Source organism: Hemiscyllium ocellatum, chromosome 18, assembly GCF_020745735.1.
Source record: "Hemiscyllium ocellatum isolate sHemOce1 chromosome 18, sHemOce1.pat.X.cur, whole genome shotgun sequence".
Classification (NCBI taxonomy): Eukaryota; Metazoa; Chordata; class Chondrichthyes; order Orectolobiformes; family Hemiscylliidae; genus Hemiscyllium; species Hemiscyllium ocellatum.
In genome coordinates this window covers 16,852,393-16,877,138 of record NC_083418.1, presented here as the reverse complement: position 1 = coordinate 16,877,138, position 24,746 = coordinate 16,852,393, and the positions used below count along the sequence as shown (strand labels likewise).

General features: G+C 45.3%; 1 protein-coding gene across 3 annotated transcripts in view; it reads left to right on the top strand.

Moving 5' to 3' along the window:
• LOC132824141 (tumor protein p53-inducible protein 11-like) overlaps positions 1-24,746 on the top strand; it is a 129,217-nt gene that overhangs the window by 37,920 nt on the left and 66,551 nt on the right. For 2 of the 3 annotated variants that reach the window (XM_060838401.1, XM_060838398.1), the window contains exon 2: positions 10,146-10,294. In XM_060838401.1, the coding sequence (XP_060694384.1) occupies positions 10,166-10,294 (129 nt within the window). In that variant the 5' untranslated portion in view covers positions 10,146-10,165. Of the gene's footprint in view, positions 1-5,420; positions 5,526-10,145; positions 10,295-24,746 lie in introns of all 3 variants that reach the window. The other variant, XM_060838399.1, reaches the window with a different exon arrangement.

Below are 24,746 nucleotides of genomic sequence, written 5' to 3'. Positions count from 1 at the left end.
TCTGACTGTGTGTGTTCCCTGTCTGACTGTGTGTGCTCCCTGTCTGGCTGTGTGCTCCCTGTCTGACTCTGTGTGCTCCCTGTCTGACTGTGTGTGCTCCCTGTCTGACTGTGCGTGCACCCTGTCTGGCTGTGTGTGCTCTCTGACAGTGCGTGCACCCTATCTGACTGTGCGTGCTCCCTGTCTGACTGTGCGCTCCCTGTCTGACTGCGTGTGCTCCCTGTCTGACTGCGTGTGCTCCCTGTCTGACTGCGAGTGCTCCCTGTCTGGCTGCGCGTGCTCCCTGTCTGACTGTGCGTGCTCCCTGTCTGACTGTGCGTGCTCCCTGTCTGACTGTGCGTGCTCCCTGTCTGGCTGTGCGTGCTCCCTGTCTGGCTGTGCGTGCTCTATGTCTGACTGCGCGTGCTCCCTGTCTGATTGCGTGTGTTCCCTGTCTGACTGTGCGTGCTCCCTGTCTGACTGTGTGTGCTCCCTGTCTGACTGTGCGTGCTCCCTGTCTGACTGTGTGTGCTCCCTGTCTGACTGTGTGTGCTCCCTGTCTGGCTGTGTGCTCCCTGTCTGACTGTGTGTGCTCCCTGTCTGACTGTGTGCTCCCTGTCTGACTGTGTGCTCCCTGTCTGGCTGTGCGTGCTCCCTGTCTGTCTGTGCGTGCTCCCTGTCTGTCTGTGCGTGCTCCCTGTCTGTCTGTGCGTGCTCCCTGTCTGTCTGTGCGTGCTCCCTGTCTGTCTGTGCGTGCTCCCTGTCTGACTGTGCGTGCTCCCTGTCTGACTGTGCGTGCTCCCTGTCTGACTGTGCGTGCTCCCTGTCTGACAGTGCGTGCTCCCTGTCTGACAGTGCGTGCTCCCTGTCTGACAGTGTGTGCTCCCTGTCTGACAGTGTGTGCTCCCTGTCTGTCTGTGCGTGCTCCCTGTCTGACTGTGCGTGTTCCCTGTCTGACAGTGCGTGCTCCCTGTCTGTCTGTGCGTGCTCCCTGTCTGTCTGTGCGTGCTCCCTGTCTGACTGTGCGTGCTCCCTGTCTGACAGTGTGTGCTCCCTGTCTGACAGTGTGTGCTCCCTGTCTGACAGTGTGTGCTCCCTGTCTGACAGTGTGTGCTCCCTGTCTGTCTGTGCGTGCTCCCTGTCTGTCTGTGCGTGCTCCCTGTCTGACTGTGCGTGCTCCCTGTCTGACTGTGTGTGCTCCCTGTCTAGCTGTGCTTTTCCAGCACCACACTATTCGATCACCAATCAGCTGTCCAGCTAACGGAGCATGCTGACCTAGACAGGTTGGCTACTGTCAGCAACCTCTTGGTAAATGCAATATAATGTGGATGGATGTGAGTTAATCCACTTTGGTGGCAAAAACCCAGAAGGCAGGTTATGATCTGATTGGTGGCAGTTTCAGAAAGGGGGAGGTGCAGCAGGACCTGGTTGTGATGGTGGAAGGTTGGCAGGCAGTGAGGAAAGCTAATGGCATGCTGCCTTTCAGAGTGAGAAGGTCTGAGTCTTGCAATAAGGATGCTTTGCTGCAGTTATACAGGGCCGCAGTGAGGTCACAGCTTGAGTATTGTGTGTACTTTTGGTCTCCTAGTCTGAGGAAGGACATTCTTCCTATTGTGGGAGTCCAGCGAAGGTTCACCAGCCTGATTCCCGGGATGGTAGGACTGACATATGAGGAAAGACTGGATCGTCTGGGCTTGTACTCACTGGGATTGAGAAAAATGAAGTGGGGATCTCACAGAAACACATCAAATCCTGATGGGACTGGACAGGTCAGATGTGGGAGAATGTTCCCGATGTTGGGGTAGTCCAGAACTAGGGGTCACAGTCTAAGAATAAGGGGTAAGCCATTCAAGACTGAGATGAGGGAGAATTTCTTCACTGTGAACCTGTGGCATTCTCTCCCACAGGAAGCTGTTGGGGCCATTTTGTTCAATATATTCAATAGGGAGCTGGACGGGGCCCTTGCAGCTCAGGGATCAAGGAGTACGGAGAGAAAATGGGAATGGGATGCCGAGCTTGCACGATCGGTCACCATCGTATCGAATGGGGCAGGCTCGAAGGGCCGAATGGCCGACTCGTGCTCCGATTTGCTCCATTTCTGATCCAGAAAATTTGTCGCCGAAGTAAAACGAATGCGTAGTGCTTTGAAAGTTGGGTTGTAAGCCGCCAGCAATCGGGCCCAGGCCGCTGAGTGCCAAAGCCGGCTTCAAAGGGAGTTTGGCAATCTGACTGTTCTGGAAGCAATCCTGCAGGACACACTGTCAAAGGGCTGGTGACAGTCTGTTCACTGAGATGTTCTGCTTCTGAAAGTGCACTCCAGCTTACTGCGAACCAATAAAGTTATTCAAGTCTAAACTATTTCCACTTAACAAAATATATGGAAGGGAAAACAAAATCAACAAAGCTTCATGTGTTGGCTTCAGTGCTCAGCCACTCATTCTGCTTACGCTGCATTGCCTGCTATTTCAGAACATAGTATCCAAACATTTAATAGATTTCTGGCTCAGCCCCCAAACTCTTGCCACCTCTCCTTCTTTGCCAACAATGCACTTATTTCAACAGACCTATTAAGGTGATGACTGAACAGGATAACTGCTTTTGACGCTGCCCAAGGTTGCCAGAATGTTGCATTTCAACTCTCAGTGAGCCCCAAAAGTCCTACCAACCTTCATCGTTCACTTGGTTCACAGAAATAGCCAATGACCATTTAAAGCTGTGATCACTTGAAAATAAAGTTTGGGGGTATCAGAAAAATCTTATCAGCCCAGACATAAAATTAACAATCCTAAATCTCTAAATACTTCCTGGATATGCTTGTTCTAAAATAAATCTTGATATGAGAAACGCCAAGAATAATCGATTAGAAAAGATAACCACATTAATAATTGCTGAGAGTACACCAAGTGTGATTTAATCAAGCTTCAATATACATCGAACCCTAAGGGCAGTAAGAAACCCAGACCAGAGCAGAAGCCAACCTCCCATCCATGGACTCCATCTACACTTCTCGTTGCATTGGAAAAGCTACCAACATCAGTAAAGAGCCCTCCCATCCCAGTGATGCTCTATTCCAACCTCTTCCATCAGACAGAAGGTGCTGGAGCTTCAACAGGAGCAAGGACAGCTTCTTCCCTGCTGTTATTGGACTGATGAGTGGATCTGGAAAAACACAGCAGGTCAGGGCGGCATCCGAGGAGCAGGAAAATCGATGTTTCGGGCAGGAGTCCTTCATCAGGAATGCATCATCCCTTCATCAGGGCTCCTTCCCAAAATATCGATTTTCCTACTCCTTGGATTCTGCCTGATCTGCTGCGCTTTTCCAGCAACACACTTTCAACTCTGATCTCCAGCATCTGCAGACCTCACTGTCCCCTCATGAATGCATCTCTGCAACTTCAGTAATGTTGATCTTGCTTTGTGTACCTCCTGTGCACTGTCTCAGCGCCCTGTGATCTGTATGTCCTTGATTGCTATGATCTGCCTGTACTGCTCACAAAAAAAACGTTTCACTGTACTCAGGTACATGTGACAACAATAAATCAAATCAAATCATTGAGCAGATGTTCTCTACTTGTCTTTATATATTGTTTCCTTCACTTATGACATACTAATCTTATAACTTTCAGCAATGTGTGACAATCTTGAAAATGTTTGTCTTAACCACTTAGTATTCCCACTCTCTTAATTAGTCACTTTACACCTATTCCACATTTAGATCTCCCCAGACACTTTCTTTATTTCTTCACTTCTCTGCGTTTATATTCTCTGTTTTGATTTACGTTTCTGTGTTTTAAGATGGTGGCAGAGAGTAGCAACACTATCCCACGCTTATTCACAGTATATTGTAGCAAAATACACGTGACATTACAGTGTTTGCTACAATCTCTTAATTTGTATTCTAATATTTTTAGAACAGCTCAGCTTTATTCACAGGTATTTCCTGTGCTCTACATGGCTTCCAAACTGCTCCAGCCCATTCCAACTGCTCAACAATATTTCATCAAGTGAATACCGTTGTTCTGGCTGGGCTTTGAGAAATTCCAAGCAATGGACCTTCCCTTTCCCCAGTCCGCAGATTGCTTCTGCAGCTTGGTCCCAGACCGGGGTGGGGGGAGCTCAGGGTAGTCGTCCCATTCAAGTTTATCGGTCCTTCAGTGTGGCAGCTCAATGCTGAGACATCAGTGGGGCAAAATGGGTTTGATAGAATGTGCAGTGTCCCTGGCTGGTAGATACTGATCATCATGATCCCCTGCAGGAACCTCAAGGAGGTAGGAGCAGAATGAAAACGGCTACTGAGTAGGACAGTCAGAATTTCAGCCCCCTGACCAAAGGCAGGAATCACAAGGAATGGCAGATACAGTTTAATTCTAATAAGGTGCTGGATTTTGGTAAGACAAACCAGAACGGGACTTACACAGTTAATGGCAGGGCACTGGGGAATGTTGGCAAGCAAAGAGACCTACGGGTGCAGGTATATTGTGCCTTGAAAGTGATTCTCAGGTAAACAGTGATGGCAAGCTGGCCTTCATTAGTCACAGTATTCAGTACAGAAGTTGGGAGGGTGTGTTACGGCTGCACAAGACATTCATGAAGCCACTTTTGGAGTACTGTATACAATTCCGGTCGCCCCGCTACAGGAAGGATGTTGTTAAACTAGAAAGGATGCACAAAAGATTTACAAGGATGTCCCTGAGACAGAAAGGTTTGAGATAATTGAAGAGACTAGATAGGACTTTATTTCCCTGGAGTGTAGGAGGCTGAGGGGTCACCTTATAGAGGTTTATAAAATCATGAGGGGCGTAGATATAGTGAGTGGCCAAGGTTTTGTCTCCAGGGTAGAGGAGTTCAAATGTAGAGGGCATAGGTTTAAGACGAGACGGGAAAGGTTTAAAAGGGACCTGAGGGGCAACTTTTTCACACATAAGGTGGTGCATGTATGGAACAAGCTGCCAGAGGAAGTGTACAATTACAACATGTAAAAGATATTTGGACAGGTACAAGGAGAGGAAAAGTTTAGAGGGGTATTAGCCAAACTAGGCAAATAAGATAGTTTAGTTTGGTTGGTACGTACAAGTTGGGCCAAAGGGCCTCTTTCTGTGCTGTATGACTCTGACTCAGTGGCCAGTGACATAGTCAGTACTCAACATGCTCACTCTGAGCTAAAGGAGCAAATGAGTTGTGGGCTTGTTGAGAACTCAACTTCAGTCAATGGTGTGGTTTCATGGGAGCGCCTGGACCTTAGCGGCTGTGTTTTTATACCAGCTGCATGTAGCCATGACTAGATTTTCAAAGTAAATAAAATGGTTTTTCTTCCTTTTCAGTTCATCGTTAAATGCTGTGACATGAGCTGTACCTGTGAATCATGACAGTGTTATGATTGGAGAATGTAGTTAACTATCCAGAAAACAATCTGTTTTTCTGATTCTTATTTCTTTCTGCAGGCAAAGATCAGTTCAACATTGTAAATATGGAAACATCTTCAGACAAGGTTAACTGAAGTTCCCTCAATGGATAAAGAATTAGAATATGTTTCACGCTTTTGAAAGGTTGGCTTAGTATAATAACAGCCTGTAAATGTCCAATCTTCACCCATTCTTTTTATGCACTCAGTCAAGTCATTGGTTGAAATAGCAGATCTGAAGTCTGATTGTTTAATGGGGAGTTTTATGGGCTCTTGTCTGCAATCCAACTGCCTAATAATTTTACAAGTGTAAGTGGTCAGCTGGGCTTTGAGCTGAGGCTTTTTGGGAATGAAAGTAAATGTTTTACACCCCACTGCCTGGCTTCATTTCCAGTTAGACCCCAGATCTCTTAGGATATCCAGACTCACATTGGTCTTGAGATTGCATGATTTCTACCTCTGAAATGAAAATCTCGCCCCAAAATTGATTCAAAATGAGGAAAACAGGGAGGTAATGTGCCTGGAGACTAGTAAATAGTAGATCTAACCGTGTATCTTTTAACCTAAGGGATATCTGCAAGTATAAATTTAGTAAGTACAATTACATTGTTTATGGAAGTGTGTACAAGTAGATTTCCTTTCCATTGTTAATAATTACAATGAATACATTCAATAACTGTTGCAAAATATGTGTAATAGTTCAATTAAGCTATTACATCCAATTTCTTTTGTTTATTAAGGAGCACTGCTTGTCTTAATCCCTCAGCCTTGTGTTTCATAAACTGCCTACAAACTCAAGCAATAGTAGACTTTTTAGTCAGTTTTCAATTATTCATTTGTTTCCAAGTATCACCAAAAATAAAACTGCGACTTGTTTTTCTTTGCAGATAACATTGTTAAGATCTTTGTTATTGTTTTCAGTTAATGAGAATTAATAGAAGGAACATAAAATTGAGTTGCCGGTGTAACTTGGGAAATGGAGCAGATTTTCCAGGGCTAAACGGCAACATTTGATTTCAGGCCAATGCTCAAATTTCTAGACAAAAGTATCAAACCAGCATCTAGAATTTTCGATGTGTCTAAGTCTTCAAGTCAAATCTTTAATGAAATCTAAAAGACACTGAGAAAATGTTGCTGCTGGAAAATTAGATCATGCGAAAGAAAGAGCCAACTTGCATTTACACAACCTCTTTAATGTCCCCATGGATTAATGCACTTCAAACCTAATAAAGTATGAAGTGTCGTTACTATTGTAATGTTAAAACAGAACAATCTCCCCCATAACATGGAAATGAACGATCATTCATGATTCAGTTCCCTCACACTGGGCTGAAAAACAAAATGTTATCAATGAAAATTGAGATACAAGTAAATGGGATACTATGTCCAGAACCCTAACTATAATATCACCACAGAGAAAGGAGACCTTTGAATATCACAGCAGTCAGTATGAAATGCTTTGTGGAATTTGCACGTGATTAGTTCTGGTCACAAAAAGACTTAAAAAGGGACTAATCCTTTGTTTGGTCAGATGGTTGCAAATCTGAGACCATTACTTTAACTCACTTTGTAACTTACAGGCAGGTGTTCTGCATGAAAGCTCGCAGTGTTGGGATTGGATCAGATGGATTGGAGATTGACTGGTGGTCACATTTCATAGTGACATGCTTTACATAGTCTTTTCAAACAGCAATGTATTGACTTTGCGAATCAGTTGTAGAATGTTGACTGAGTTAAAGAACCATCTTTAACATGTAACGGTGAGCGGACTGCTAGTTTCATCCTGCTGTGTGGTTGATTAGTTACCTGAACCAGTGCATTGGGAGATGACTACAGGCTATAAAAGGGAAATGTAGTCAACTTGCCTGCTTATTTTTTTTGATTTTTAACCAGCAGCTGCAGTGTGAAGAATGGTGTCTTTTAGGTTTCAGAGGATAACGCAAAAAACAAGAATGCACCATTCAGCTTGTCCAAGCTGCTGCATGGGTGGTGCCATTGAAAGATGAGCCAGGACCCCGTCAGTCGATGCCCAGTGTTGGAGAAGGTGCCAGACCCCTGTGGCGTGACCATCTCCGGTTTGGCGGGCGTGGTAGTGACAAAACCGGTGACAGCAGGAAAGGAGCACAGTGCCAGGATCCTAGGTGACGATGTCAGATGGTGGTGACTGGACAAGCAGAGAGGGTGAAGGCTATGGAGAGGAAAAGATGAATTTCTGAAGCTGTTGCAGTTTTAGGTTATAATTAGATTAGAATCCCTACAGCGTGGGAACAGGCCATTCGGCCCACACTGACCCTCCGAAAAGTAACCCACCCAGACTCATTCCCCTATATTTACCCCTGACTAATGCACCTAACACTATGGACAATTTAGCATGGCCAATTTACCTGACCTGCACATCTTTGGACTGTGGGAGGAAACCGGAGCACCCGGAGGAAACCCACACAGACACAGGGAGAACGTGCAAACTCCACACAGATAGTCACCTGAGACAGGAATCGAAGATGGGTCCCTTGCACTGTGAGGTAGCAGTGCTAACCACTGAGCCACTGTGCCCGTAATAATGTTTTAGTAATATCAATTTATTATTAATTTATTCAGTATTTTACCACAAATACAATTTATTCAGCAATTTATTCTGTAATTCAAGATGGTGCTGGAATGTTGTGGCATTATCCACTTTTCACTGTACCCAGGTACAAATAACAATATGAAATAAATTTACATTTATCATTCAGTTAAATCATGACTAATCCACATTTCTTACTGACTTTACTCTTTACCCATTGGTGCTCTTACCCAATAAACTCGCAGCGAGCGTTTCAGATTCCCACTACCTTACTTGACATGATTTTGAAGTTCTGAATTTTATAACCAGCAGATATTATTCCACCATATCTACCTTTCTGAGTCTCAGGAACACTTGGAACACTTAGACTTAAATACCTGGTGCCTGTGGAGCTGTGCCCAGTGAGCTCCTCACTTTTAGGAGTGGAAATGATTGGAAGCAAAACACGGGGGCATCGGAATGGTCATTAAATATGGATATTTGGAGCGTTTGAGGAGGGCAGAGTCCTTCCTTGCACTGCCTTTGTCTGTAACTAACAAAGGCAGGATTGGAGGCAGTTCCCAAACCCTCACCACCACCCACCTCTTCGCAGAGTGATCACATTCTAGTGGATGGACTGTTCAATCTCGAAGTGCTGTCTGTATGTGTGATGAGAATGTCCTGTCGCTCGCACTGTTGTCATATCAGAAACAGCAAGATAATTACCAATGGAGAGGCCAATCAGCCCATCTTCACTTATTCATCATGGGCACACCTCCATCCCAGGATGCTTGTTTTCACTTCTATCCAGGCCTCTCATCCATATATTGCTGATTCTTTGTTGTGAAGAAGCATTTGCCTGGTGTGAACCTCCTGATAAGAGTCCATGACCTGCTGAATAGTCAGAGAGATGCTCCCTGCAATTGATTTGCATGAAGAAGAACAATCTTACAGCTATGAGGGAGGTGGTGGAATGGTGTCAACTGGATGAACAATAGACAAATGCAAGCTAATGTACTGAGGCCACGGGTTCAAATCTTACCAAGGCAGCTTACATTCAGTGCATTAATCTGGAATATAAGAATAGTCTAATGGGTGGCTATGAAACTGTTGATGAGCATTATAGCACCCAATTTGGGACTTTGAGGACAGAAATCTGATGTCCTCATCTGGTCTGGCTTACATGTAACTCCAAACCCAGGGCAAACTGACTCTTAAGCGCCCCCTGACATTGCCTAGCAAGCCACAAAGCACAAGGGCAGTTAGGGATGGACACTAACTGACAGACTTGCCAATACTGTGTACACAGATATGTCAGAATTATATTGCCAGTAATCGCTTGCAGAAAGTGAGGTATTGTTCTTTTTAAAAAGAGACAAGATGTCCAATAATGAGATGCCGTAATGAAAGGGAATTTCTTCAGCAGAGCTGCAATCACAATTATAACCTCAGAAAGATGACAATTCAATAGAGCGCTGCTAAGATGAAGTAGTGCTGATTGGATAATACGTCTTTCCCAAAGTAGTCATTAAACAGAGAAAATACATTGCAGTCACTAAAGTATAACCATTGTTACAATGTAAGAAGTGCCTCACTGAGTTTGTGCCTGTAGGTAGGGGGGGGAGGGGGGGCGCTTGTGCAATCAGTTATATAACCACAACTGGGTTCCCTGAAAGGAGGAGACAGCAGGACTTCCGTTTAAAAACATATATTTTTAAAATGTATTTTAAAAATATATTTCACATATATTTTGAAATCTAGCCTGTGCAGGGAATGTGGCAGTCACTAGTGGCTCAGCAAACACCCACAAACAGCATCCGGGTAATGCCCAGCCTCTTTCCCTGCTGTTGGTTTGCAGGATAATATTGACCAGGATACGAGGGATAACACCCTTGCTGACCCTCAGACTTGTCCTGGAGAATCTGACACATTTACTCGAGCAAGCCCTGGGGGCCTCAGTTTAACACCTCATGTGAAAGGCAGAGCAGCGCTCCCTCAGTACTGCACTGGAGGGTTCTCTTTGATACTCGGGCCTTGGAGTGAGGCTTGAAGTGAGGGCCTGCAACACAGGAGGAGAATGGATTAGCAGCTGAGCCACGGTTGCCATCTGGGTTGGGACTTGGTAGCTCTTTCTGTCTATTTTTCTTGCTCTGTCTCTCTCTGTCTCTCTGTCTCTCTCTCTCTCTCTATCTTGTAACATTTTCCTGTTCTCGGTTTCAGTGTCTGACCAGCTGGGAAACATGGCTGCCAAACCACAACCCCCTCTGGTGAAGAAGCACAGCCAAACCGACCTGGTGAGCCGGCTAAAGACCAGGAAAATTCTTGGCGTTGGCGGAAAGGATGATGATGGAGAGATTCACCGGTCAAAGGTAATGATGACATTTGGATTGGTTTATAAGACTGGGACCTCTCAGAATGATGGGTCCACCTGATTTCGCTTTTGAAACTGGATAGGAATGAGCTGGTCAGAATGAGGCCTGTTAAGAATACCTCGTTTTCTCATTTATGTAATGCAAGGTTGTTCCCATGGTCTGTCCCTTTGGCTTTCCCTGGTAGCTACCAATATCATCCAAACCCTCCTTGTCTTGCCCAGTCAGGTGTGGGGTCCCCTGACAGTTGTTTTCTGAAGTACATGGCCCTTGATGTTTTGGTACTGGGTGCAAGCCTCACTTTGTTGGTCTGTTTTTTTTGTTGTTTAACAACATTTCTTAATAGTTTGACGTGATGCTAATTCCTCAATAATGCAGTGTGATGTTGCAAGCTCCCACTTATGGTATCTGTCTGATAGGTCTTGATCACAGAACCACAGAATCCCTACAATGTGGAAACAGGCCATTCGGCCCAACAAGTCCACACCAACCCTGCATAGAGTAACCCACCCAGACCCATTCCCTATATTTACCCCTGACTACTGCGCCTAACCTGAACACTACGGGCAATTTAGCAAGGCCAATTCACCTAATCTGCACGTCTTTGGACTGTGGGAGGAAACTGGAGCTCCCGGAGGAAGCCCACGCAGACACAGGGAGAACGTGCAAACTCCACACAGGCAGTCACCCGAGGCTGGGATCGAACCCGGGTCCCTGGAGCTGTGAGGCAGCAGTGCTGACCACTGAGCCACCAAGCCGCCCCCCAAAAGAGTGCACAAACACCGCAAGGGCGGACCCACAGCGTTCAAATCATGACTATGTACCTGGTCAGTATGAGGATTGAACCCACAACCTTAGCATTTCTAGCAGCCCCCACTAACCATCTGAGCTAACCAACCAGCCAGTGGTGATGGGCTGAGATTTGTCTCCACTGTGATGCCTCTGCAGTCAAGGCACCCACCACAGTTTGGTTGTAACTTCTGACAGATCGGTGATGAATGTTAGCATTCAGTACCAGATCAGAAGTCACAGAAATGTACTTCCACAAGGAGTCTTAGAATCATAGTAATTTAGAGTACAGAAGGAGGCCATTTGACCCGTTGTTTCTGTACCAGCTTCTGAAAGAGGTACCCAACTAGTCCCACACTCCAGCTATATCCCTGTAGCTAAGTTCCTCACTTCCGAATATTTATCCAGCTCCCTTTTGAAATCTCATACTGAGTCCACCTCCACCACTGTCCCAGGCAGCACACTCCCCTTGAGTCACGTGTAAGATAGGGCAAGAGAGCACTATGGCAAAGGGCACAGAAATTGGCCAGATCTGAGGGGGGAGTCAATGATTATGGTGGCTCAGTGGTTAGCACTGCTGCCTCACAGCGCCAGGGGCCCGGCTTTGATCCCAGCCCCGGGCAACTGTCTGTGTGGAGCTTGCAAATTCTCTCCGTGTCTGCGTGGGTTTCCTCTGGGTGCTCTAGTTTCCTCCCACAGTCTAAAGGTGGGTGGATTAGGTGACCATGCTAAATTGCCCGTCGTGTTCAGGGAGATGCCTTAGTCAAGGGTAAATGTTGAGTAATAGGATAGGGGACTGGGTTGGTGTGGATCTGTTGGGCAGAAGGGCCAGCTTCCACACTGCAGGGATTTGATAATTCGACACTAATTTGGCAGGGGTGGGCATTGGGGAGAAGCTAAGTTGTAGGGACGACTGGGAGAGACAGGAAAAGACTAGAATAGAAACTGGATGCTTAAATATAAGGTGTACAGGTGGTTGAGAACATGGTGGCAACATATCCCTGCTTTTTGCAGGGAGTTCCTGAATCTGGTTCTATCACCCCAGCTAACAGTATCATCTGACATTTATACAAGTCACAAAACCCATCCACCAACTCCTTAATTTTTGATATGTTGGATCATTCTAACACATTAATGAATACACAGCATGCAAGGTACCGTGACCGTCAGTAAAATCATTATTGTTATTGAGAATAATCCTGACTGCGTCACAACGAAATATTGAGGATTGTTTAGTTTTGTCACTAATGGGCAGTATATCACCATTGCTGTTTTGTCAACTGACGTAGAGCACACCACAAGATTGACAATTCAGGATACAGTGAAAATGCTGCTGTTCCAAAAATATAATTTACTGCTTTAACAGCTGGCTGCAATCAGACATTCTCAAACTTATGTCGAAGCAGAAATTTAAAAAATAGGAACACCAGCCTGATGTTAGAAATGGCAGTCAGTATTGAGTGTTGAAGTCAGGCAAATATAAAAGAGGATTCAGGTACCAGGAAACAGAAAACAGCTTCAACAAAGCCTGCCCATTTCTCTCCTCTTCATGACTATTTTCTAACACTGTCTATCTAAAGATTAGGGTGTGAAAACCTGATGTTCCTGAAAACTTAGTGTCACTGAACCATGTTACAATAGTTTCTATTCAGGATGTCTGACGTTTATTCAGGAAGATGGTATCACAGCTATTACACATGCTTTTTTTTAAATTTGTGGGATATAAATGCGATATCAAGATGTGGTGACACAATTCCCTCATTGAGATCATCATCGCCTGGCATTTGTGTGGCCTGCCCGTGTTACTTGCCACTTGTCAGCCCAAGCCTGGATATTGTCCAGATCTTGCTGTCTTTGTACATGGACTGCTTCAGTGTCGGAGGAGTTGCGAATAGTGTTGAACATTGTGCAATCTTTGGAGAACATCCCATTTCTGACCTTATGATGAAGAGATGATTCGTGATGAAGCAACTGAAGAGGGTTGGGCCTAGAGCTACAATGATTTTGGATTGTCAGTCAGGCTTTCTGTGTGACACACTCACATGTCCCTCACAGGGAGAAGGAGCATGTACACACACTGTGCCTCTTTAACTCAGCAAAGTAAGTGATAGCCATTATTGGCTCATCTTTCACAGCAATAATGGTTGGCTTGTCCTTAACCAATCAGAGCCCAACACCAACCAATCAGTACTCTCCTCTCATGTAGTTGTAGAGATCACATCTTTTGATTTCCTTTGTTTTAGACTGTGGATGAAAAATGAAAGATATTTGTCATTTAAGAAATATTTAGACAGGTACATGGATGGGGTAGTATGGAGGGATATGGACCAGATGCAGGCAAATGGACTAGTTTACATTGTGAAAACTGGGCAGAATGGGCCGAAGGGCCTGTTTTCATGCTGTGGGCTTCTATGACTCTACTGAAATGTTAACTCAATCTCTTGATTTTCTGGAGCAAAGTCGATTTTCTGTTATACATTTTCTTGAGTTGTATTATTGATTGCAAGAATGGACCTACGTGATGAAGGAGCAGCGCTCCGAAAGCTAGTGCTTCCACATAAACTTGTTGGACTATAACCTGGTGTTGTGTGATTTTTAACTTTGTCCACCCCAGTCCAACACCGGCACCTGCACATCATGGTTACATTTTAAGGACAGACACAGCGTGAGCGAGTGTCGCAGGGGAGTTGAGGCCGTACTTGCTAGGAAGTTGTCAGGTGTCCATGAGGTTTAGAGGGAACACATCTGACTTGAAGCGTTAACTCTTTTTCTGTCTCCACAGATGCTGACAGATCTGCTGAGTTTCTCCAGATCTTTCTGGTTTTTATTTCAGGTTTCCAGCACCTGCAGTGTTTTGGTTTATTAGTGACCTCGAGTGGATGTTGGGATGGTCAGTTAACGGAGGTTAAAGGTGAATTGTTGGGGTCAGTTTAATAGCTACCCACAAGTTGCAATAGACATTAATTCCTCCACCTTTTCCTGACTAGCTATTAGACTAAGTATATTGGCACCACTCACTGACTCCAGTTCAGAGCTGGGAACGTTCTGGGAGGGCATTATGTTGAGTTTATTTGTTTCCTGACGGACCACCACAGAGTCAGTTGCATTGGGACCTCTCCTGGCCCTAATATACATCTTCAGTCTGTGCTCCAAAGCAACCACCCTCCCATTGGAGGATCTGCGTGTCTTGTCAAGGGCATCTTTTTGTTTTAACATTGACCATCACCAGGTTTTCAAACTTTCTGAGGACTTGCTGACACACCCACTGAGACAAGCAGAGTGTTAATGCTGTTTTAGATTTCAGTAAATCCAGCCCCTCAGACAGACTAATACCTGAGAACACCTGGATGCTGAGCCAATAGCAACTACCGAGAAGGGAGATTATTGCATGAAGGACATTGTTGCTAAGGTCAGCAAACGTGGTAAGGTTTCTTTCAGCTATAACCAAGCTGAATCGTATCATTTTTCACTCATGACTGAGGCAAAGGTAAACTTTCCCTTGTTCCTTTCCCTTTGGACACATCTCCATTGTCCGACCCGTTTAATTACACATTCTTGTCCCATTGCATCTCCACGTCCACGCAGTGTAATGGAACTGCTCTCTCCAGCCTTCATCCTTAACACATGGGGTGGAGAATCACTAACAATGAATGAGTTCTGACCAGGTCTCATCTTCCTGTCCTTACTGACTCACACTTCCCCTTCAGGTAAGGAGCACTGGGCCCAGTCTCCACGTGAGCTACAGGATTTGACGAAACGTGTTTTGACCCAGAGAGTTAGGGATGTCTGGGAACTGACGGCCTAAAAGGGCGGTTGAGGCTGGTACACTGGATTTAAGGATTATTCAGATGAAAAGTTGAAACTCCACAGTACACAAGGCTCCAGTACAAGTGCTTACAAAGGGGTTTAGAATAGTTGGATGCTCAGTGATTGATACAGATACAATAGGCCAAAGGGCCTCTTTCCTAACTGTAAAAACTCTATGGTTTTATGCCCTCTGGTCAAACAATGACATGGTTTTGAAAGTCCCGTCCTTGTACGTTGATTCCTCGGTCACCTCACCCCTCTCCCTATCTCTCTCGTCTCCTCTAGCCTTACAATCCTGAACATATCAGTGCTCTTTAATTCTGTGTTTCCCCTTGTGGTGATTGTAATGAGGTTTAGCCAAGTGGACCTTATTGAATATGAGTTCCCTGATTGGGGCTGCTAAGTCTGGTCCAATCAGGTTGACAGAAAAGGGTGAGTGTGAGAGATGCTGGTCCCTGACCCTGAATGAGCCAGTGCTATAGTCAAGGCCTGTTCATGTCGAAATAAAGGGTAACCTGATGACAGGATACTGGCTTCAGTAGAGTTATTTCACATTGTTTTGTAATGGTTCTGTGAAGCACCTTGGCATTATGTCAAAGGCTCGATATAACTTTTTATGATCGTGACCCCCTCATTTTTGTGCTGTCCCATTCAGAGGGAATAGTTTATTCCTCTCTACCCAACTTTCGTAATAGTCTCACTACTCAACCTTGAGGGAATAAAGGCCTGGTTCATAAACCTGTCCAGACTCTTTAACCGTTTCATAAACCTGTCCAGACTCTTTAACAGTATAAATTTGCTGAACCTCCATGGGTCCTGCATGCTTCCTGAGGTGTGGTACACAAGGCAGTTCCCAGGCCGAGGAGAACGTGAGTCCTGCAGATGCTGGAGATCAGAGTCAAGATAATGGTGCTGGGAAAAGCACAGCAGGTCAGGCCCAAAACATCGATTCTCCTGCTCATCGGATGTTGCCTGACCTGCTGTGCTTTTCCAGCACTACCATTCCCAGACTGAGTCTAACTGAAGCAATCTTCTTCCCTTTGTATTGCAACGCTCTCAACAGAATATCCCACTGACCTTTCCTTTATAGCTTTTATGTTCCTGTGCACTGCTGTTCATGCACACGGGGGTGAATGAGAGATTGAATTGTAGAATTCTGATCGTGTGGAAACAGGCCATTCAGCCCGTTGAGTCCACACTGACGCTCTGAGGAGTATCCCACCCCCAATCTTATCCCGATAACCCTGCATTTCCCGTGCCTAATCCACATAGCCTGCACATCCCCACACACCACGGGAATTTTAGCATGGCCATTCCACCTAACCTGGACATCTTTGAATTGTGGGAGGAAAGCAGAGAATGTGTAAACTCCACAAAGATAGTCATCCGAGACTGGAATCGAACCTGGGACCCTGGGGCAGTAAGACAGCAGTGCTAACCCCCACTTCAGCCATAGTGCCACCCCACAGAATGGAATCAACCAGCGACTATCTCCAGTTTCTCCCAGTTAGCCTTTTCTTAATACATGCCTGGAATGAGGGTGATACTGGCTAGGTCAGCATTTATTGCCCATCCCTGATTAATCAGAAAGCAGTTAAGAGTCAACCACATTACTGTGGGTCTGGAGTCACATACAGGCCAGACCAGGTGAGGATAGCAGTATCCTTTCCTAAAGGACATAACTGAGCCAAATAAGTTTTTCGACAAACAGCAATGGATTCACAGTCATCATTCAACTATTAATTCCCAATTTTATTGAATTCATCTGCCATGGCAAGATTTGACCCTAGTTCCCCTAGACTATTACCTAGGTCTCCGGATTAATAGCCGGCGATAATACCATTAAGCTATTGCCTCCCCATTTCTGTCACTTGCTACTATTTGCCTTGTAACTTAGTTGCTGTCTCTGTGACCTGGATCTTTTCCTGCATAAGAGAGAGAGAGAGAGAGAGAGAAAACGTATCATGCTCTGAGAGCTGTCAGGCTCCGAGATTGACTTTAGTCCTTGAATCCTTTCTAATTTGATGAAGCTTGCCCAGCTGCTGCTCTTTTTTTTGCCTCAGGTTAACGGCACTGATGATGCAATTTCCTCCAATTGACGGCAAACTTCCTGTGAGGGGAATCAGCTGCAAGGCTTCCCGCAGGGTAACTATTGAGCAGAGTCTGAGAGCGGAAGGCCACTCCAACTGGACTCGTGCGACAAGCAGCCATTCCCACTGCCACCTCTCACCCAATCCACAACAAAAGCAAAGAGGGACTTGCATTTCCTTAGCCCTCTCCCTCCACTGAGAGGTGGTATCTGGTGAGCAGTTGTTCCACAGTTAACCCATTACATCGTGAGATGTGTGATTAGGAGCACCTAGCAGTCTGAAGGATGTTTAACCACAATCTCACACGCCCTCTCATAATGTATGTCTCAGGCAGCTCATAGTTATGAGGTAACAAACCCAGATGGAGGCTGAATGATATTACTGTCTAAAGATGTTCCATTTAATCTGAAATCCAATGGATTTCTTGAGTTTGAGATCTCCAAGTGTGGATGATCTCAGGTAAGGCAGTGTCACGTTTCTAAGCCAAGTTGCTATTAAAAAGGAATAGGTGTTGTCCGTCTTAAAAAGTATTGAGGTAGATAAATCCCCGGGTCCTGATGGGATCTTTCCTAGAATATTGAGGGAGGCAAGAGAACAGATTGCTGAAGCATTAACAGATACCTTTAGATCCTCTTTGGCTGCAGGTATTGTCCCAGAGGACTAGAGAATAGCCAATGTTGTCTCATTTAAGAAGGGTAGCTAGGATAATCCAGGAATCTACAGGCCTGTGAGTCTCATGTCGGTGGTGTGGAAATTGTTGGAAAAGCTTCTCGGGGGCAAGATCTGTACACATTTACCATTAGATTACTTACAGTGTGGAAACAGGCCCTTCAGCCCAACAAGTCCACACCGACTCGCCGAAGCACAACCCACCCATACATTTACCCCTTATCTAACACTACAGGCAATTTAGCCTGGCCAATTCACCTGAACATCTTTGGACTGTGGGAGGAAACCGGAGCACCCGGAGGAAACCCACGCAGACACGGGGAGAACGTGCAAACTCCACACAGTCAGTCGCCTGAGGCGGGAATTGAACCCAGGTCTCTGGCGCTGTGAGGCAGCAGTGCTAACCACTGTGCCACCGTGCCGCCCACTTAGAATCAAATGGATAGATTAGCGATAGACGGTGTGGTGTTGTACAGGGGAGGTCGTGCCCCACTAACTCGATTGAATTCTGAGCTGACGAAGATGATTGATGAGGGAAAAGCAATTGATGTTGTTTACATGGACTTCAATAAAGCTTTTGACAAGGTTCCTCATCACAGACTGGTACAAAAAGTGAAGTCACATGGTATTGGGGTGAGCTGGAATGATGGATATGGAACTGGCTTAGCCAGAGGAGACAGAGGGTAGTGGGGGAAGGATGCTTTTTGGAATGGAGGGTTGTGACTAGTGGTGTTCTTCAGGGATCACTGCTGGAACTTTTATTATTTGTGGTCAACAAAAATGATTTGGAGGAAAACGCTGCAGGTCTAATTAGTAAGTTTGTGGAAGATACAAAGATTAATGGAGTTGCAGAGAGTGAGGAATATTGTCAGAGGATCTAGCAGGAAGTAGATAAGTTGGAGGCATGGCAGAAAAATGGCAGACAGAATTTAATCCAGACAAATGTGAGGTTATGCATTTTGGAAGGTAAAATACAAATGGAAATTATACATTAAATATTATAGGGGTATTGATTTGCAGAGGGATCTGGGTGTGCAGCTCCATAGATCATTGAAGGTGGCAGCTCAGATAGATAAGGTAGTAAAAAGGGCGTATGGCATGTTTGCCTTCATTGGAAGGGACATTGAGTATAAGGATTGGCAAATTATGCTACACCTTCATAACACTTCAGTTAGGCCACACTTGAAATATTGCATCCAGTTCTGGTCACCACACTACCAGAAAGATGTGGATGCTTTGGAGAGGGTACAGAAAAGGTTTACCAGGGGATGCTGCCTGGTATGGGGGATTTTAGCTTTGGATAAACTGGGTTTATTTTCACTGGAACACAGGAGGTTGAGGGACAACCTGATAGAAGTTAATGGATAGAGTGGAAAGAATAGGGCTTTTCCCCAGGGTGGAGGGATCACTTACTAGGAGACACCGGTTCAAGGTGTGAGGGGGAGGTTTAAGAGAGATGTGTGAGGCATGTTTTTCACACAAAGGGTGGTGAGTGCCTGGAACACATTACCAGAGGAGGTGGTGGAAGCGGACACAATAGCAGCATTCAGGAAGCACCTGGATGAATCCATGGATAGGAAGGGAGTATGCAAAGATACAGATCCTATAAGTGAAGATAGGATTAGTAAAATGTGGCAGCACTAGCTTGGAGGGCCAAATGGCCTGTTTCTGTGCTGTACTGTTCTTCGATATAAAACTTACTTGAAATCCTCCTTGCTGGTCTCACTGCTGGAATGAATCATATCAATCGGCTTGTCAAGCACACTGAGTAATCCGCGATCAGCCAGAGTTGCTGATTTATTGGAGCAGTTTTCCTTGAAGTGCTCTGCCAGGAAGGTACAGCTGTTACTTGGTTGATGTTCAGCCCAGATTAAGTCACTTGGTATTATTGCTTTAACGCAGGCAGAGCCTTTCTTTTAACAACGTGATCATCAACTTTTTCCAAGGTTTATCTGTCTGTATTTATCAGGAGCCTTTAGGAAGTTGGCAGATGATATTTATCTCTGTCAGATGTTGCCCGTGAAGGAGGTTATCATTTCATTAAGGCCAGCATCGTCAGAGAAGGGGAAACTCTAGTGTACTCGTCCTTTCGGGCGGCCATATTGACACAGGGTTACATTTAGCGATTAATTAGAAATGGAAAGGTCTGAGGCATTGTCACTGCACTGGAAACGTTAGCTCTGATTTGTCTCCACAGGTGCTGCCAGACCTGCTGAGCTTTTCCAGCAATTTCTGTGTCTGTTGTCATGAAAAACGGAGGTGTGTTCACCTTTACGACTTGGATAAACTGGGTTCACTGCCAATTCAGTGAAGTACTTTGGTTTGTTTTGTTGTGCTATACAACAAAATATAAACATATAAATTTGTTATACAAGAAGAATTTGTTTTTGAACCATTAACTCTGTGTTCTTTTATGTCCCATTATTTAACTTAGTGTACAATTAATGCTAATCATCATTAACATGAAAGTGCCATTCGTTAACTTCAAAGACAGATACGCAAGGGTGGCACTTTCTCTTTGATGTGAGTTAGAGAAATTCATTTTCAAAGTCAAGTACAGGCTTGCTTGCCAAAGTCATGTGATTTCTACATCTCCATACGTTTGGTTTTGGGCAGTTTTTAACCACGTCACTCAAAACATAAAGTGTCCAGCTGAAGTTGTGTGGATTTTCAGAAGTACAAGAGAACCAGCCATTGTTTGAGGAAACAAAAAACAAGAACAAATTAAAAGCACAGTCTGCCATTTTGAAGAGTTGGATGAATCAGAATGGCTGTGAATTTTCCACTCCTAGTTGCTGTGGGGCTGAAAGGACATACGAGGCAGAATTGGAATTAGCTCCTGTCTCAGTAGGGAACTATGACCTAGCTATGGAATTAAATAAAATCTCTAAGCGTGTAAAAGTAGTAAAATTGCTACCATTTCTGGGGAAAGAGTGTTTCGGTTTGTATTGTACCTCTTTGATGAGCAGAGAACACGGGCGGCACAGTGGCACAGTGGTTAGCACTGCTGCCTCACAGCGCCAGGGACCTGGGTTCAATTCCCGCCTCCGGCGACTGACTGTGTGGAGTTTGCACGTTCTCCCCGTGTCTGCGTGGGTTTCCTCCCACAGTCCAAAGATGTGCGGGTCAGGTGAATTGGCCATGCTAAATTGCCCGTAGTGTTAGGTAAGGGGTATATGTAGGGGTATGGGTGGGTTGCGCTTCGGCGGGTCGGCGTGGACTTGTTGGGCCGAAGGGCCTGTTTCCACACTGTAAGTAATCTAATCTAAAAAAAAACACAAATTGGAAAGATTTTGAAGACTTTGGAGATTTTGAGAATGTACCTTAAATCACATATTCATGTTATTTGTGCATGGTATCAGTTGTGAATGATTCAACATCAGAGCTCAGGAGGAGAGGGAAACTATTGAATAGTTTGTGATGGCATTCACATATATAGCTGAATCCTGAAAGGTGGTCTTGTCTCGGGTAGTGGTGATCCTATCATCAGAGGACATCTGCTGAGAGAGGAGAAACTTACTGACTTTCAGGAAAACTATTGACAGGTGAAGAAGTTCTGAGGCTGTCAGTCGCTAGCTACAGCATCTTACTGGCAAAACAAATGAGGCTTTTCCATTCTGCCGAGAGACAGTCCAGGCTGGACAAGAGCGACATGCCAGTATAAAAGAGATATCTTTACAGGAGAGGCAGCAGAAAGATCAAGCCCAGAGGGCAGGATGTAAATGTTGCAGAGGACTCCATGTTAAAAAAAGGAAGCAAGTCCAGCATAGGGAACGATAGCTGCGGAAGGACCTTTCACACAAGTGTTCAGCTGGATAGAAATGAAGCAAGCTGATAAAGATAGCTTCTGGAGAGATGGCAGCTAATGATTCTGTGGAGGAGGTTAGCATCATCGGTTCTCAAGGTGCTGGGTGCATTGGGACTGTTAGAATGATGAGCAGAATGAAAGCATCAAGTCAGTGTGTCAGATAGACACTGGAGTTTTATGCATCATTGTAACCTTTGCAGGTCTCTGCAAAGTGGCTCAATATGGAACCTTTGAAGGGAGGTTTGAGACGATATGGTGAACAACACTCATCCGAAGAGGACAAACAAATCTGGGAGCCAAATACAATGGGAAGAATGTTGAGCTGCAGTTCCAGGTCGTAAATGTTAAGCAAACGCACGCATCTGAGCTGAAGCAAGTCTGAAGCTTGGGCTGGTAACCCCACATGTACCGGAAGAGATTTGCAGCATTTTGCAGCACAGTAAGCCATTGGTTGCTGAACAGATCCTGAAAGGTTACACAGGTTTCCAATTCTTCCAGGTCTCGAATGATGTCCTGGTGAACATCATCTCAAAGTGCCTGAGAGTGAGAGACCATCTCAATGTCTGCTGAGGGAGAGATCCAGCTGCCCTCCAATCCACCCTGAAAGACCATTGGAGTACTGTGTGCAGTTCTGGTCGCCCTGCTATAGGAAGGATGTTATTAAGTTGGAGAGGGTTCACAAATGAATTGCCAGGATGTTGCTGGGAATGGAAGGTTTTAGTTTTAAAGGTAGGCTGGTTAGGCTGGGACTTGTTTTACTGGCGTAGAGGAGGTTGAGGAGTGACCTTATTGAGATTCATAAAATCACTGGGGGCACTTACAATGACTGGCAAAGGTCTTTTCCCTAGGGTGAGGGAATTCCAAACTAGAGGGTGTATTCTTTAAGGTGAGAAGGGAAAGATTTAAAAACGACATGAGGGGCATCTTTTTAACACAGAGAGTGGTTCGTGTGTGGAATGCACTTACAGAGGAAGTGGTGGATGCAGGTACAGTTACAATGTTTAAAAGACATTTGGATAAGTACATGAATGGGAAAGGTTTGGAGGGATATGGGCCAAATGCTGGCAGGTGGGACTAGTTTGGTTTGGGAACATGGTCAGTGTGGATGAGTTGAACTGAAGGGTCTGTTTCCATGCCGCATGGCTCTATGACTGTGACTCTATAACAGGGGAACCCAGGGTCTCACCAACTCCCTGGGGATCCAAAGTTCTGGAGAGAAGAGCAGGAACACCCCAAAAAAATCATTCTTTAAAGAGCTTGGTAAGCAGATGAGAAGGTTTAGATTACTTACAGTGTGGAAACAAGCCCTTCGGCCCAACAAGACCACACCAACCCGCCGAAGCGCAACCCACCCATACCCCTACATTTACCCCTTACCAATTTAGCATGGCCAATTCACCTGACCCACACATCTTTGGACTGTGGGTGGAAACCGAAGCACCCGGAGGAAATCCACGCAGACACGGGGAGAATGTGCAAACTCCACACAGTCAGTCGCCTGAAGCGGGAATTGAACCTGGGTCTCTGGTGCTGTGAGGCAACAGTGCTAACCACTGTGCCACCGTGCCGCCCAAATGTGTGGTAAGTAAAAGAAAGGAACAACAAGAAAAAGTTGTGATTGCAAATGTAAGTCAAATATAATAGTCATGGACTGTCAGTAAAAGGATTCACCCTGAATTCTGACCAGCTGAGAGCTGTAGCAGAGAGGCAGCTACCAACAGATGTGATATGGAGTGTTAGATTTGTGACCGTGTGGGAAAGTATTTGACTAACTTATCACCTGAGTGTGAGCATTTATGCAAGCTGACCTCCAAAGGTGTGCAACAGGACAGGGGCAAAGAGCAAGTAGCAACCTCCTTTCAACTTAGCAACAACAGCTCGAGCTGCTGCGGATGTCATCGATCTCGCAGAAACCTTGAATCTGGAAGACAAGAGTCTTGTTGTCATCAAGCATTCACCACCGGAGCGCTACGCCACAAGGAAGGAGCATCACCTCAGGAATGAGCAGAAGCTCATTGCAGCAACTAGCATGCATGTCAGTAGGACAAAATCTGACCCCCATAGAACTAATTGCTGATCATGTTCAGAGGCTGATGGAATTGGGAACAGACTACAGCTCAGTCTTGTGAATGAATAATGATATTTTTTTTATATATATTGGGTAACTTGCCACTACAAATGATAGGAGACAGTGAGGACTGCAGATGCTGGAGATCAGAGTCGAGAGTGTGTTGCTGGAAAAGCACAGCGACTCCGGCAGCATCCGAGGGGCAGGAAAATCGACATTTTGAGCCGGAGCCCTTCAGGAGTGAGGGGGGGTTAGTGGGAGGAGATCCTGGAGGTTCCCAGCCTCATTCACGATGAATGGCTCCGGCCCAAAACGTCGATTTTCCTGCTCCTCGGAATGATGCCTGACCCACTGTGATTTTCCACCAACACACTGCAAATGATAGCGCATGTATTTTTGGTTTGTCTTTTTTTCTAATGAAAATGGAAGTATTTGGAATAACATACCTGCAGAGGCATACAAGCTAACTAATAGTAACCACATGACTTCTACCTCCAGTGTTCAGTGCATAAGAAATGAAACTGTCACTTTTATGCACGTGGGTGATCAGAAGTGAAACATTACACCTTTTGTTTTTGGCAGCCATTAAAACCAGTTACAGAAAATATACAAAATGGGCAGCACCGTGGCACTGTTGCCTCATAGCGCCAGAGACCTGGGTTCAGTTGGCGACTCTCTGTGTGGAGTTTGCACATTCTCCCCGTGTCTGCGTGGGTTTCCTCCGGGTGCTCCGGTTTCCTCCCACAGTCACAAAGATGTGCAGGTCAGATGAATTGGCCATGCTAAATTGCCTGTAGTGTTAGATGCAGGGGTAAATGTAGGGGAAATCGGTCTGGGTGGGTGGCGGGTCGGTGTGGACGTGTTGGGCCGAAGGGCCTGTTTTTACACTGTAAGTAATCTAAAAAAAAAGAGTCACACTGGACCCAAGGCATTAACTGAGATGCTGCCGGACTGCTGAATTTCTCCAGTGTATCCTATTTATGTAAGAAAAAAGCTGCTGGCATTTGGATTTTCTAGATTTTCCTCAAAATAAAACCTAAAAATATTCACCAGAAATCTGTAAACTGATGTCATCAGGTATCCCTCTGGCCTGTTGGTAGAATGTTTTTGACTTAATTGGAGACAGCGACCAAATCTGCATTTGCATCAGTTTTGACAGAAGGATGGACTCAAACACCAAAGATCCTCAGACAGCACCTTCCAATCCCACAACCACATCTA